This window comes from Delphinapterus leucas, chromosome 16 (assembly GCF_059928025.1).
Source record: "Delphinapterus leucas isolate spDelLeu-1000000601 "Yukka" chromosome 16, BTC_Dleu_Yukka2, whole genome shotgun sequence".
In the NCBI taxonomy this organism is placed as follows: Eukaryota; Metazoa; Chordata; class Mammalia; order Artiodactyla; family Monodontidae; genus Delphinapterus; species Delphinapterus leucas.
In genome coordinates, this window is record NC_143144.1 from 84,656,338 (window position 1) to 84,671,522 (window position 15,185).

General features: G+C 45.8%; 1 protein-coding gene across 6 annotated transcripts in view; it reads left to right on the plus strand.

Moving 5' to 3' along the window:
• The first annotated feature begins 730 nt into the window (after nt 1–730).
• The window catches only part of GLRX3 (glutaredoxin 3), a 31,250-nt gene continuing 16,795 nt past the window's right edge, over nt 731–15,185 (plus strand). Inside the window, exons 1-4 of one of the 6 annotated variants that reach the window (XM_089898365.1) lie at nt 787–848; nt 2,006–2,106; nt 6,655–6,763; nt 14,789–14,863. In XM_089898365.1, the coding sequence (XP_089754491.1) occupies nt 2,048–2,106; nt 6,655–6,763; nt 14,789–14,863 (243 nt within the window). In that variant the 5' untranslated portion in view covers nt 787–848; nt 2,006–2,047. Of the gene's footprint in view, nt 849–2,005; nt 2,107–6,654; nt 6,764–10,703; nt 10,727–11,811; nt 14,633–14,788; nt 14,864–15,185 lie in introns of those variants that run through there. The other 5 variants (XM_089898368.1, XM_022568435.3, XM_089898369.1 and 2 more) reach the window with 5 other exon arrangements.

Sequence of the window (15,185 nt, forward strand, 5' to 3'; positions counted from 1 at the left end):
GGGAGTTATAGGCAGGGGAGGTGGAAAGGTGGTGAGCGGACACTACCTGGGGCGTCAACATTAGGCGATGCCAAGGAGAGACAGGGAAGACCCGAGGTTAGAGGAGCGTGGGGCCTGCGGGCCTGAGTGAGAGGGTCCTGGGGCTGGGCCCGTGGTGCCGGAGGCGGCCCAGCTGCCCAGGCCGTGCTGCTCGGAGGTCACAGTGGGTGATGGGCTGTGCCCTGGCTGCGCCCAGGGATGGCCCCGCCGGCGGGTAGGTGGCGGGCCACGCGGTGGCGCGGGTTCGGGCTCTTCAGGACCGAGTTCGAAGCCCCTTGTCAGTGTTGAGGTTCGGAGAGGGCGCAACCTCCCTTTCCCTAACTTCCCATTCCATCCCCACCTTTACGTAATTTCCTTTTAGCTTAAAATTTCACTTTGTTAAACATACACTCACATCACACACACCATTCACCCAGCTGCCGTAGGAGTTGCAAGGAACGTACGGCGCCCCGACATCCAGGAACCCCAGAGGCCAGGATTCCTGACAGTCCGGAGCCCCGGGGGTCAGGAGCCTGGGGCTCTCACTCGGCCCGCCGGTAAGCCCCCACCTTCCGCGTTTCACCAGCTCCCGGCTTCCGCGCGGACGCACAGGGCGGGGCGGGCGCGGGGGGCGGGGCTTCCGCGCGGGCCGGAGGCGGGGCGGGGCTTCCGAGTGCAGCCGCCCGAGCCCCTCCCCCATCGACCGCCCGCGCTCGATTGCTCTTGTCTGGCGGCGGCAGCATGGCGGCGGGGGCGGTTGAGGTGGCGGCTGCTGTTGTGGAGGTCGGCTCAGCCGGGCAGTTTGAGGAGCTGCTGCGCCTCAGAGCCAAGTGAGCGGGGCGGCGGGCGGCAGGGATGAGGGGACGCGGCGGGGGCCGGCTGCGACGGCTGCCCGGCTCCCTCGCACCCGGCCCGGCCTGGGCGGAGCGGCCGGCGCGGCCCGGACCCCGAGGCCAGGTCCCCGCCCCGGAAGGGGAGCGGGGTCTACCGCAGACCCCCGGCCCCGGCCCTCCGGGCGCCCCGAGGCCCGGGTCCCGCCCTGCCGCCCGGCCCGGCCTCCCGGGGCGCGGCGACGCGGGGACTCAGCCGCGGGTCGGGGGTGGGCGGGGGTGGGCACGGAGACCCCGGCCCCCGCCCGCTTCGTCGCGGGCGGGAGGCGGAGGAAGGCCTAGCTGGGTCGGCGGTCCTGCCTCCTTTCCGAGGGGCGTTTAAGGGTGTTGGTGATGGGGCAGAGCGCACTGTGTGGCGCTGTCCGGGCTGAGGACGCGGGTCTCCTGTGTCCTGGACGGGCTCAGCCGCGGTCCGTTCTGGCTTGGCCCACGTGCCCCTCGCCCTTGGGACGGTGTCTGAAGGAGACCCACCGGGATGCAGAGGCCGGGCATGGGGGAACACATGGCAACCCGGAGCTTGCGAGTCGGCGCCGGCGGGCGGGCACGGGGCCTCCGCAGCGGTCTCGCGGCTTCCGCTGGCCGAGCTCTCGGGGGCTGGGCGGTGTCTCGGGGCATGGCCGGTGGGGGCGGCGGAGCGCCAGCCGATTGCCAGGGAGCGAGCCCCAGAGCCGCTGCGCACGTTTCATAACCAGGTCTCAGGAGTGTTCTCTGCGGTGAGAGGGGTAGGATAGTGCCCACCCGGGGGTGTGGGAGCGGACACGCGTGCTGCCTGTCCTCGCGGCGCCTTCGCGCCCGGGCTCTTCTGCGTGCGGCGGCGCGGCTGCGCGGGCTCGCTGGCAGTGGAAGCGTATCGGCGCGAGTGCAGGAGCGGATCGCGGTTGGAAGCGGGTAGTGAGTACGCTGGCGAGCGGCTGAGCTGCGGAGTGCGGGTGCGATGGGAGAGTTCCCGTCTGGCTTCGCCGCCGTGCTGAAGTTAAAGGTGTTCACCAGAGCCGCTCTTGCGGCATTTCCGGTCTTGCTGGGAAACTGCCAGAAACGGGCGAGTGGGGCGGGGCGGGGGGGGCGCGAAGGGAATGACGTGGACTCATTGATGAAAGGTGATTCATCCAGCGCTCCCCCCATCTTACGGCGGCCCACTTATGGAGTGCCCCAGAGGCGGCGTCGTGAAAGGAGCAGGGCTCGGTTGGACCTGCCCTTCGTAAGTGTTCAGTTCACGATCACCTGGAGGACTATTTTGCTTTTTGTGTGTTTCACATTTTTGATTTTATGTATCGTTTTTTAAAGAAAAAAGTCATTAAGACATCACAGTTGAAAAAGTTTAAATGTTAATTCTTGCCATGGGCCCGTACTTGAAATGATCCGGAAACCAATATACCTTTTTCGTGGTGATGAGTTTAAATGGGCACATGGGAAGGAAGTGATGCCTGGCATCTGCGGAAGGAACAAATCTCTGCTACTTTTGGTGAAATTGGCAGCATTTCAGAATATTAAATAGTACTTGTTAATGTAGTTACTTAACAAATCTTCATTTCCCAGTATTAAAATTTCATGTGAATTGAAAATTTTTTTGCGTAAGTCAAATAATCAGATGTTTATATGTTACTGAGACCTCATATAATGGATATTATTATATATTATATATATATTATAATTTATTATTATATTATATAATATAATGTATAATTATATTATAAGGTATATTATATTATATACCTCATATTAATGGATATTAATACCCATTTACAGAGTAATTAAGGTTTTTACTCATTTGTAAAATATTTAACAGAGTCTAATATTATATGATCTTAATAGATGGTGGCTGGTGTTACCTGCAGAGGAATAACTATAAGAGAACACCTGTAATAACAGAGAAACAACCATTTATCAATCACTAATTATCTTACTGAAAAAGAACCAAGGTTCATTACATTGTTTAACATCACAGTAGTTAGGATTTGAATCTCGTCTTTCTCTAAAGGTTTTCCTTCAACAATGCACCCTGCATATTGGGCTGTCCATGAAGGTGGAGAGAATACTTACATATATATAATCCAAGAGAGGGTGACAGCGTTTGTTTGTTTCAGGTTTATGTCCTTATGATGTTAGGCATCGTGTACCTAATTGGAAAGTGGAAGTTAAGCATCTAAATATGAGAATATTGTGGATAATGTAAAATAACAGCGTTAATACCATTCTTTAATGTTTTCAAAGTGCGTGCATAGTTTTGTTTGATCTTCCCAACCTCCCAGGGTGTTACTGCTGTTTTACAGATGTGGAAGTTAAGTTAAATTACTCTTCCAAGCCACATTAGGAGTAATGGAAGTTAAGTTGTGTACGTGTACTTTTTTCTTTTCTTTTTTACTTACGTTGGCACATACTGTTACAAAGTTTGGTAACTTATTTTAATTTTTTAAAAATGTACTCGTGAGCATTTTCCCATGTCATTAAACATTCTTTGACACACGATTTTTAATGGCTTTATGATATTTTATTGTATGACCATTAAGAAAACTATCTTGTTGAACAATAGATTTTTACAGTTATTTGCTGTGTAAAATACTGGGAAAATATTCATATACGTACATTTTTGTCTCTTTAATGACTTCTGTAGGATAGATACTTGGAAGTGTGTAAGTATCTTGAAATTTCAGGAAGGTTCCAATTTAATTTTTACTGGTAGGATATGAAAGTGCCATCTCACTTTATCCTTTTTTTCATTGAATATTATGATTTTAAAAATCTTTTTTCAGTTTGGTAAAAAGTGGTATCTAACTTCTAAAAGATTGAGGTATTATATACTGTAGTAAAATGCACAGATCTTAATTGCTGGGTGTGATGAATTTTGACATTTGTATTAACACAAGTAACCATCATTCAGGACAAGAATATAGAGCCCCAGAATGCTCTTCAGGCTCTTTCCAGTAATCCCCCACCAGTGATCTGCTTTCTGTCACTGTAGATGAGTTGTGCCTCTTCTTTTACTTTATGTAAATGGAGTCGCAGAACTCCTGGTCTTTCATGTCTGGGTTGTGCTCAGTGTGCTTTTGGGATTCATCCATGCTGCCGTGTATCTGTAGTTGGTTCCTTTTTTATTGCTGAGTGGTATTCCGTTGTGTTAATATACAGCAGTTTCTCCAGTTTGTGGACATTGGGTTACTTGCAGGTGTCGGCTGTTATGCGCCAGGCTGCTGTGAACATTCCTGTGCAGTCGTTTCGTGGGCCTGTCTTCCTTCCCACCATCCCTTAGGCCCCAGAGGCCCCCCGCCACGCTGTGCAGAAGCTCTGCGAGAGGAGGCTGGAGTAGGCCGAGGCTCACGCGGGAGGCTTTGCAGGGCCAGGTAGCTCCCTTCTGCCCTGCATCCCACTGGCCACAGCTCAGTTCCAGGGCCCCAGCCCGGGACACAAGCGAGACAGAGAGGTGTAGTCTAGCTGCATGCCCGAGAGGAAGAGGCAGCAGGAATTGGTGAAATACTTCCTCCATAGTCTCTGCCCACCTACCCACATGTTGAAGCTCCTGCCTTCTGCTGCTGCACTTGGAACCCATGGAGTAGGGGCCCTGCCATGTGTCCTTTCCCGCCTTAGGCGGCTCTGCCTTTAGAGCCTCCTGCTTTACTCTTGTGTGCCCCTGGGCAGCCCTCCCGTCTTCCTCGGTCCTGTCTGTGACCCCTGTCCTCCATTTTCCTTTGTTTCAGCACATGACCTTGCTTCCTACCTGGAAAACAGGACTTCCAGAAGCATCTTCCAGAGCTCTTCTTCGACTTGCCCCTCCCCCGACACCTACACATTTACTTGTAGCTTCACCCATTCTTGATTCCTTTGCTCTTGACCCGGAGGAGATTGTCCCTCTTCTCAAGGCGAATTCTTCTCTGCTCTCAGTTTCCCTCTCCTGCCACCTTTGAGACCTTGAATCCTTAGCTGTCTCTCGTGTCTTCAGCCTCTCCCTCCCCATTTGCACTCTGTCCCCTCGCAAAATAAACGATGAAAATTCTCTTGTATTGAAAAAAGCCCATTCCTTGATCTTGCCTTCATCCTTGCTCTCTCTCTGTTTACAGCCCAGTCTCCTACAGAGTAGGTTTCTAGCCATCTCTGCTCCTCATCCTCAGTCCAGTGGTCTACACGCTGCTTCTGTCGTCCACTGGACTTAACGCTCACTGTTGCTGGTTGCCCTTCCTGCTGCATTTGATGATTGTCTCTCCTTCCTCCTTGACTTCTGGGAGACCCTAGAACCTTGCTGTGTGCCTTTTAGGTCCCTTCTCTGGTCTACCACCAGGGGTCCTTTACCGCCATCTGTCCTAACTTAGTGTTGATGAGCCCCAGAGGCTCTGCCCTCGGCCTCCTCTTTATCCTCCTGCATGGATGAGCATGCTGCTGGCGCTGTTTCTTGATTCCCAGATCTGCAGATCAGGCATGGACTTCTTTCCTGAGCTGCAGACTATCACAGCCCACTAGACTTCCTTTCCTCTCAGGTTGGCAGCTTCTGTACTGTGATTCGTGGCTAGTGCTATCACTAGCCATCAGTCACTAAGCCAGGAACTTGGAGGTACTGAAATTTAGACTGTGCTCCAGTGCCACCAAATCCTGCCCCCAGCTCCCTGAAGTCCCCAGTGCCTCCCTCGGCTTCCAGCCCCCAACACTGCATGGTAGGCTCCTCCTTCTCTCAATACTTAGCTCACATGAGCCAAGTATTCTATTCCTTTCCTTGCCCAAGTTTAGTTGTCCTTTGTTTCCTTTCTCCATGTAACATATTTTTCAATGTATTTTCTTCCTGGGTTTTCAGATTTTTTTGTAGTCAAGGGGGATTATATTTGAATTTGGAATTCTGTAAAACTGAAGGGTTTTTCAGTTGGGTATGAGGATAGAATTAAATATATCTTTGCCAAGATAATTTTATATGGAAATAGTTGATAGATACATACTGAGATTCTTGAGAATTTCATTGACAAGTTATTAATCGCTATTCTGTCTGTTCATACTATCAATTTTTAGAAAATCTTCTGTAGCATAATAAAAGTATGTGAAAAGCAGCTCCCTTTTTTTCCCTTTGTTTTCTGCTTATATACCTTCATTTGCAACATTTTTTTTTTTTTTTTTTTCCGCTACGCGAGCCTCTCACTGTTGTGGCCTCTCCCGTTGCGGAGCACAGGCTCCGGATGTGCAGGCTCAGCGGCCATGGCTCACGGGCCCAGCCGCTCCGCGGCATGTGGGATCTTCCCGGACCGGGGCACGAACCCGCGTACCCTGTATCGGCAGGCGGACTCTCAACCACTGCGCCACCAGGGAAGCCCTGCAACATTTTATTTCTATTCCTATGGTCACTTCATCACAGTACCATGTCTAAAAAGTAAATACTAACATGAGTAGTAGTAATGCATATGCAGTCATTTTTCACAAACGTTGTGCCTTGACTACAGAAATCTAGTTTCCATCTTTCTTTCCTAAGGGTCTCAAAATAGAGTTAATTTACGTGGCTAGTAGTTGAGGTGGATGAATATTCAGAACCACTTCATGTGAGCTAAGTATTGACTCAAGAAATATCATTAACTTGGAAATTCATCCAAAAGGTTCTCAAGACCTTGCAAGTTGTTATATTTCCGTCTGTGTTTAATATAACAAGATTCTAGCAGTACAAAAACAATTCAGGCGGTCCCTGTACAGGTTTCTTTGCTAATAGAATTTGATCTGCATCAGTATTTGCTTATTTCTAAAGCTACTGTATTTTTAAAAACTGCATTTTATGGATTTACAGGTCCCTCCTTGTAGTCCATTTCTGGGCACCATGGGCTCCACAGTGTGGTCAGATGAACGACGTGATGGCAGAGCTAGCCAGAGAACACCCCCAGGTTTCATTTGTGAAGGTACTGTATTTTCAGTGTCATGTCTTTTAAGAATTTAATTCTGATTTATGGGTTAGACTACATTTTATTAACATATAAGGGAGGACTGGTGTGGGATTCCTCATGTTTATAGCTGGTGTTGGGATCACAGTAGATTATTCTTAAACATCTTAAAATGTTTTTGCATTTTTCAAGTACCGAGTGGTGTAAAACTCACCACACTTCCCCTGACACATGCTTAGTTGGGAGGACAGGATGGCAGTCGGGGGAGTGTCTACGTGGGCAAAAAGCAGATGAGATCGTTCATTTTGGGGAATTGTGGTTTTAATATAGTAAAGATAGTAACAAGACTTACTTCATTGAAAAGCTAGGTGTGACATGGAAAGTGATTCAAGAAAGAGTGTGTGAAGGCTGCTGTAGGGACTGGGGCAGTAGGAAGAGGTTGCTGTCGGGGCCGGGGAGGTGCAGACCTGCAGGAGAAACTGAGTTCTTCTGACCTGCCAGGAAGCAGAGGAAAAGGAAGCCAGTCTCTCCCTTGCTGCCTTTGTTTTTTTACCCTGTTGTGCATGCTCTGCATTCCTGGTATCTTTCTTGGGTAGAGGCAGTACTAGGAAAGTGAGAGTTGTGACTGGATTAGCTCACTAGGTTTAAGCACATTTAACGTTATCAATCAGGACTTAGTTCTCATTTAAGCAGCAGGGCCAAAATAAGAGCTGAATATCTTAGAAATGAAATTTTGGGAAGGGAGAAAGCTGAATCCTTAGTATTTAAAAAAGCAGACAGGAAACCAAAGCTTTATTTTTATTTTTTAAAAATAAATTTATTTATTTATTTTTGGCTGCGTTGGGTCTTTGCTGCTACATGCAGGCTTTCCTCTCGTTGTGGCGAGCAGGGGCTACTCTTCGTTGCGGTGCGTGGGCTTCTCATTGCGGTGGCTTCTCTTGTTGCAGAGCACGGGCTCTAGGCTGTGGGCTTCGGTAGTTGTGGCACGCGGGGCTCAGTAGTTGTGGCTCGCGGGCTCTAGAGCGCAGGCTCAGTAGTTGTGGCACGTGGGCTTAGTTGCTCCGCGGCATGTGGGATCTTCCCGGACCAGGGCTCGAACCAGTGTCCCCTGGATTGGCAGGCGGATTCTTAATCACTGTGCCACCAGGGAAGCCCAAAGCCTTATTTTTTAAAACCAGGGTTTGTGAGTTCAGAGGATATGTTGGCAAGTATACCTGTATATGGGGTTAAAAGTGACGTCAACTGTATTGCTTGTATGCCGCTTTTTATGTAAACTGAAGACCCAGAATTCCGACATACTAATCCATTTGTATAGTGAGTGATATAATTTTCAGACAGTTTCTATATAAATAAGTGTGCTTTGAATAAGTATTGCACTTAGATGGTTCAGAAATCAAAACAGCATACAGAGATGTACTTTGAGAAGGTCCGCCCCACTCCTTCCCCTGTCAGCCCTGTTGTCCCATCCCGTAAGTAGCTGCTTGCATTAATTTTGCATGAATCCTTCCAGTGTTTCTTTATGCAGATAGAGCAAGTATGAATATAATGGTTAGCTTTTTAAAATTTAAGAACTTATTTAAAATTCCAATGAAATGTGTAATGAAACCTTAGAATGTAACCCTAAAATGTTCAATATAAATAATGGAGGGGAACATTAAAACTGCATGTTTGGTCAGTGATAAAAGATAATGATTACAAGTGAAATGAATGATTAAACATTCAATCATAAGATTAATCAAGATGATGGTAATTGTTGTAAGTCTGCTTTTACGTGTGTAATGTTACTGGTTGAAGTAGCACATTGTTCTTAGCTGCCATTTGAATGATTTATTTAAAGTGACTATAGAATTACTTCTCACACTGGTACCAGACTTGGCAGTGAGACTTTAAGTTGTTCAAGTGCTTAAGTGTCTCAGCACGCCAAGGGTTGGGAAGCCCTTATCTGTTGGGGATACCTGAACCCAACTGCACCTGCCATTCACAGAGAGGGTGACAGGGCTAGGTGTGTAGTTTGCCCAGGTTGTTACTTTCTGCAAATTCGTTCTGTGGCATAGTTTTTCTTGCTTAGACATCCTCAAAGGTAAAGATCATGTGCGTGGAATTTGGAAGGTAGGTACTTTTAAAGGCCACAGTGCTGAACAATAGTCAGCCCAGGAGAGGTAAAATATTTGAGAGATCTCTTGGCATTTCCCAGTAACAGAGGCATGTGGTTCATTTCAAAACAGCTTTCTCAGTGAGAGCTTTGTGAAACTTCTAGGGTATAGAATTGATGTTCTACTACCCTCTGTTTCTTTTGATTTCTTGGTCTTTTTTTTTTTTTTTTAAATGACAGCCATCATTCAGCATTTTTGACTTTGACGTATAAGAGGTTAGTTCATTCTATGACTTAGATTTACAGAATCATTATATAGATGGTTTTAATCACAGTTTGTGATCATCAACAATTCCTTATTTTGTAGAAGACGGTAAAATAATACCGGAGAAAAGCTAGCATACATTTTTGGTCCCAGTAGTTTGTGCTCATTGGAATAGGTTGCTGAAAGGCAAGATTTTCACATGTATTGCATCTGAATCCCTTCACTTCCTGGACTGATGATATGGTAATAAAGTACCTGTGCTCCTTCCTGGTGCCATGTTTAGGCCGTGTGCTGGTTGCACTCACCTGCATCGGCTGTCATGTCCAGGCAGGTCCTGGGGCTGTGTCCCACCCTGATGTTCTCACACCTTCAGGGGCATGGAGGAGATCCATGAGTTATTTCTGTTGCTGGAAGTCTCACAGAAACCTTCGTTTGTTCAGAATAAAATTAACCAGCTAATTAAAATATCAAGTGCCTTTGCTTTTCAAATTATGTAAACTCAGTTTACATAATTAAAATGGGAATACATGTTTATCATTAAATCAAATTGTTTGGTAGATAGACTATTTCAGGATAGTTTCTGGTAGGGGGTGAGAAGGAGGAAGAATAGTATTGGGTCATGAAATTGGGTACCACTAGTCATATTCATGGTCCAAGTCAAATCCATCTTTTTTTTTTTTTTTTTGCGGTACGCGGGCCTCTCACTGTTGTGGCCTCTCCCATTGCGGAGCACAGGCTCCGGACGCGCAGGCTTAGCGGCCATGGCTCACGGGCCAAGCCGCTCCGCGGCCTGTGGGATCTTCCCAGACCGGGGCACGAACCCACGTCCCCTGCATCGGCAGGCGGACTCTCAACCACTGCGCCACCAGGGAAGCCCTCAAATCCATCTTTTAATAGGAGTGGCAATTTATTTTAAAAACTTTGTAGTTGATTTTATTATTTTATTTTTTAAGTAAAGATTTTGTGTATTTAAGGTGTACAGCATGATGATTTAAATCAAATCCATTTTGTGTGAAGTCTTTCTTGTGTACCTCCGTGGCTTTTTTTTTTCCTCCCTGTTTCCTCTCTCTCTGAACTTAGTCTGTGCCATTGTTTGGACTGTTAGTCGGGGAATATCTTGTATCTTCACCTGCTCTGTCATTTTATTCCCGTTTTGTTGGTTTCTTGACTAGATGGTGGGATACTTGAGGTAGGGACCTTTACCTTACCATGTTTTTTTTTTGTTGTTGTTTGTTTGTTTTTGTTTTTGTTTTAAATTGCTTTCCTTTGCAGGTGGGAGCAGAGAATACTGATTAGTTTATTCGGCATCTTAAGAGAGCATGTGTAGGATTCCATTTTTTAGGAACTCTAAGATGTCTCTCAGATAATTCTAGTAGAATTGTTACATCTTAAAAATATCCTAGTTTTAATCGATGCTGTCTTGGTAATAAAATAATACCACAATTAACATAGTTTATTAGCTGTTACTGGGCTAAGTTTGGTAAAGTGTTAAAAAAAGTTACCAAAATGTTAATTTAAATACTATTTTGAAATTTATATTTGACTATCTGACAAATAAAGAATTTGATTTTGAAAATTTTTCCTTTTGTATCTTGTCACAGGGCAGAAGGAAGCCCTGTAGGAGGTATGACAGAATGTCCCGGAATGTCAGGTGGTTTTGTTTGTTTGCTTGTTTTATTGAAATACAGCTGATTTATACTGGAATGTCGAGTTTCATCATTCTGGCCTTAACCTTGGAGGCTCATTGCCACCACTGGCAAGTAGTCATTCCCATTTTGGCTTAGGAATAGTGACCACTGTTCAATATTCTGTTCAAAATTTATTTCTTGAACACTTAATTACATGCCACACAGTATGCTAGTTGCTGGGAATGTGGAACAGTAAAGGTACAGACAGTAAATGGGTAACACATAGTACCAAGGTAATTTCAGGTGGTAGTAAGTTCAGCAAAAGAAATGAATAGGCAGGTTATGAAAGGTGGGGACTTGGGTGGGTGGGGTGCTTTATTTAGGTTGGGCTGAAAAGGTGTATCTAATAAGTGAGAGTTAAAAAAATGAGAAGGTGGCAGTCATTGGAAGAGCTGGGAGAGAGCTTTTAGGTAGAGGCTTAGCAAGTGCAGACTTCAGAGGATCAGCAGTTGGCCAGTGGGGCTGGAGGATGGTGAAGGAGGAGAGGCTCTGACATGAAGTTGAGAGGTAGGCAAGGGCCGAGTGGCCTTGTGGGCAGTGGTCAAGTTTTGGTTTTATTCCAACTACAGTGGAAGTGACATAGTCTGATTCCTAAGTCAATTACTGTGGCTGCCATGTGGAGAATGGTTTGAAGGGGGTAAGGGTGCAGCATAGAAGCAGGTATACTAGTTAGGAGGCTGTTTCACTGGGCCAGGTGAGAGATGCCTTGGACACTAGTGGGGAGAATGTTGAAGTAATGTCGTGGTCTGAGTCGGCTTGTATTTTGGAGGGGGGCACCCAGGAGACCTGTTGATGGATTGGATGTCAGGGGTGAAGGAAATAAGATTCGTCAAGGTTGTCTCCTTTTTGATTCGAGCAAGTAGATGGCTTAAATGAGATAGGGATGCCCTGGGGAGGAACAGGTTTAGTGGGAGATATCCAGTAGGGATCTGAGTGCAGATGTCGAGTGTGTGGCTTGGAGGCGAGAAGAGTGGTCTGGCCTGGAGAGAACTTGGGTGGGCAGTACCATATTGGTGCTCCTTAGAGCGGGGGGTTGTATGAGACTGCTCTAGGAAAATGAGTGTAGGTGAGAGAAGCCGACTCAGAATCAAGTCCTGGGATGTGCAGCCATGTAGTGGTTGGCCAGAGGTGAAGGAAGAAGCCAGGAATTCAGTCTGAGAGTTGGAGGAAAAGAAACCACAGAAAGCCAAGGGAAGGGTATCAGAGAAAGTGGGTGTGGTCATCCTTACTGAATGATACTGAAAGGTCAGTAAAGTGAAGAAAAAAGGCATAACCATTGGATCTGGTGAAGTGGCAGCAGGGCCGCGGAGAGTGGAGTGAGGCTGGAGCCAGACTGCCTTGCTCCACCGCCCAACGGTGGTGTGCTCTCGACCATGTTACCTAGCCTCTTGAAGTTCCAGTTTCTTCCTTAAGACAGTACCTACTGTGACGGTTAAGTGAACTCAGTGCCTGAACGTACTTAGAATGGTGTTAGCCATTATCATCACAATGGTCAGTGGTGACCCTGGTAAATTGAAGGAGATGATGCAGAATTCCCTTCCTCTGGACTCATCTTGCTTTAGTAACACCTCCCTGCCCTCCTCCCCCTTCTCCACAGACACAAAGCACGCTGCGTGGGGAGGGTCCACATTTGAGATTCACGGTATAGGAAGCACGTGGTTCTCCCAAAGGCCTTCCGGCTGGGAATCCATTCTGGAAGTATTCGTGTCTGTTTTGTCCTGAAGTCATGTATAAGTCCTATCTTTGAAATTTGACTATTTCTTGTTTGATTATTGTAGTAGAAAAGTTAACCTAGTATAGTGAAAAAAGCACAGGCTTTGTAGTCAAACAAACATGGGTTTGTTTCTCAGCCCTGCTGCTTATTAACTGTGTCTGGAGTGACCTCTTTACCTGGCTCCCTGTGAAGCTGAGATGATTACATGCCCCATACTTCCCAGGCTGTGACAGGTCTAGGTGCTCTCATGTAAAGGCATGTCGTGGTTTATGGCACAGAGCAGGCCTCCAAGGAAGGTATTAGCTCTTATTGGCCATCTTTGGTCTCTTCGGCATGCAGAAGAAAATTAAAATTTTTGGTATTTATACATTTATCTTCTGCTTCCATTGTTACTAACGGTTATGTTGTCTTATATCCAATGGAAGTATTTCTAAAGAGTTTTAGTGTTGTGAAGGTTTCGGACTTCAGGTGCCCTCGATATTCTGGGGAACGGCTTTGCCTTTAATGGTGCTCCTGGCCCAGGCTCAGGAGGATTTGCCTGTCACCGTTGCCTGTGTCTTATTAAGATCTCGTCTTCTGGGAGCTCATTTAAGGGAGGCACGTGTAGCGATCCTCCTGGCTTCAGCAGGAATTTCAAGAGCATCATTTGCTTCCCAGAAGAGTTGTCAGTAAGGGACCCTACTGGAAACCAGCGGGAATATGAGAAGAGATCAAGTTTCAAAAGCATATAGGAATTTGGTTGTATGAGTCAGGATGCTGCTTGTTTTGTTCTGGTTTAAAACTCTATTATCTTGTTTCTACTTAGTGTTGCCTGGTTTTTGATTTGTATTACTTTTCTGTTAGAATCCAGGAGTGCCAGCGATGGGGATCTTCACTGAGCCCGGCCCAATCAGTGCCCAGTGTGTGGTGGGCACTCACCAGATGTTAGCCGAAAGACAGACAGTGATGCACTGCCTTTGTCATCACCTTTGTGCTCTTCTTTGGTCTGAGTGTGGAACTGTATGAAGGAATATGGCACAGAAGTTTCTTATATTTTAGAAAGAGTCTCTTCTAAATAGCTGTCTCTGAATGCTTTACCTTCTCTTTGTTTTTTGTTTTATTGTACATTTGACATCGACTTTAAAATGTATATAATTTTTCACAATGGAGAATGAAAATAATTTAAAATATTGTTTCAGAAGGGCGTTGCAAAGAAACGAGAATTAAGGTGATAAGAGAGCACCCAAGGGCGCATGGGCTGGAGACACACACTAAAGACAGACGGCTGCTTCCCGCTTTGTCACTGCTGCCCGTTTGATGGGCTAGGGCTCCAGACAAAAATAGTTTCTCCAGCCCGGTGGGGGTCTTTCACTCCTGAAAGAATGCAGTGTATATAGTTTAAACTCTTTAGCAGTAGAATTTATCAGTAAATTTTATTTCTTACAGGTGTAGTGTGAATTTAGATTTTTATTGGTTTTCAGAGTTTATATTACATTGACAGTCCCCTGAGGGAAAGATAGAATGTATCTCAGTCTTTCTCAAAGTATACAGTTTAGAAAGTCCAAGTAAAAAGCTTGAGGTAATTGTGTTTTAATTGTTTAGAAAGGGCGTTACTAAATATTGTTTAAGTTTATGTATCAGATACCACATCAGATCTTGTTGAAGGGCTTCAAGGAAGTTGTCGAATACAATGTGGTCATCTTATTTAAAATGCATTTAAATGTATGAATAGACCCAGAAGCAAGTAACCTAGCAAGGTATCTGCTTTGGGTTCAACAGCCTTGCAGGAGTTAAAAGTAAAATTTATCAGACATCAATAGTTTATTGAAGAAATACTCCTTTTTGCTTCATAATTTGCAGAAGGCTGCAACTGTCAGTCATGATGTACTGCCTCTTGAAATTAGTCAATAGAGCAAACAGCAAGAATTGCTGTGGGCAGAAAATAAGCACTGTAATCATGACATAACTGGGGTCAGTGATTTATGGATTTCAATATAGTCGTAGCTGCATATGATTGAAAATTTACTAGGTCACTAGTGCACCAAAAATTTTATTCACAGCCTCCAGGCATCTTTTGAAATGTGCAACAAAATAAAAACCTCTGAACCTGTTTTGATACTGCAGACTCAGTGGATGACATGCCAGCCCAGTGAGTCTCATTTAAATGTAAATGTGTCATAAACTTTTGTACCATACTCTTTACAAAACATCAACTACTTGGATAATGCATGTGAAACTGATTTACATATTGAAGTAGTAAAAAAGGATCTTTTTATAATCACGCTTAAATTCTTTTATTTTAAAGTTGGAAGCTGAAGCTGTTCCTGAAGTATCTGAAAAATATGAAATTAGTTCTGTTCCCACCTTTCTGTTTTTCAAGGTAAGGATAAGATGGCAGAAGAGGTCGTCTGTCTGCAGTGGGCCACGGGCTGTCTGTGCTGGTTCCTTTGCCCTCTCCCCTGCTCCCTAAACATTAGGCATTTGCTTGCTCCTGGCTTTGCCCTTCTTGTAGTCTCATCGTTTGCTTGCCCTTAGGGGTCCTGGAAAAGGGGCATGGACTGTGGAGGTCCAGCCACCAGGATTGGAGAAAAATTCTAGATACGTGGTTGTAAACCCAGAATGTTCCCTGAGTTGGCTCAGAAGTTGGTTGTTTGGGGCATGTGCCTGGACGTAATGAAACATCTGGCTGGTTCTGGTTTGAT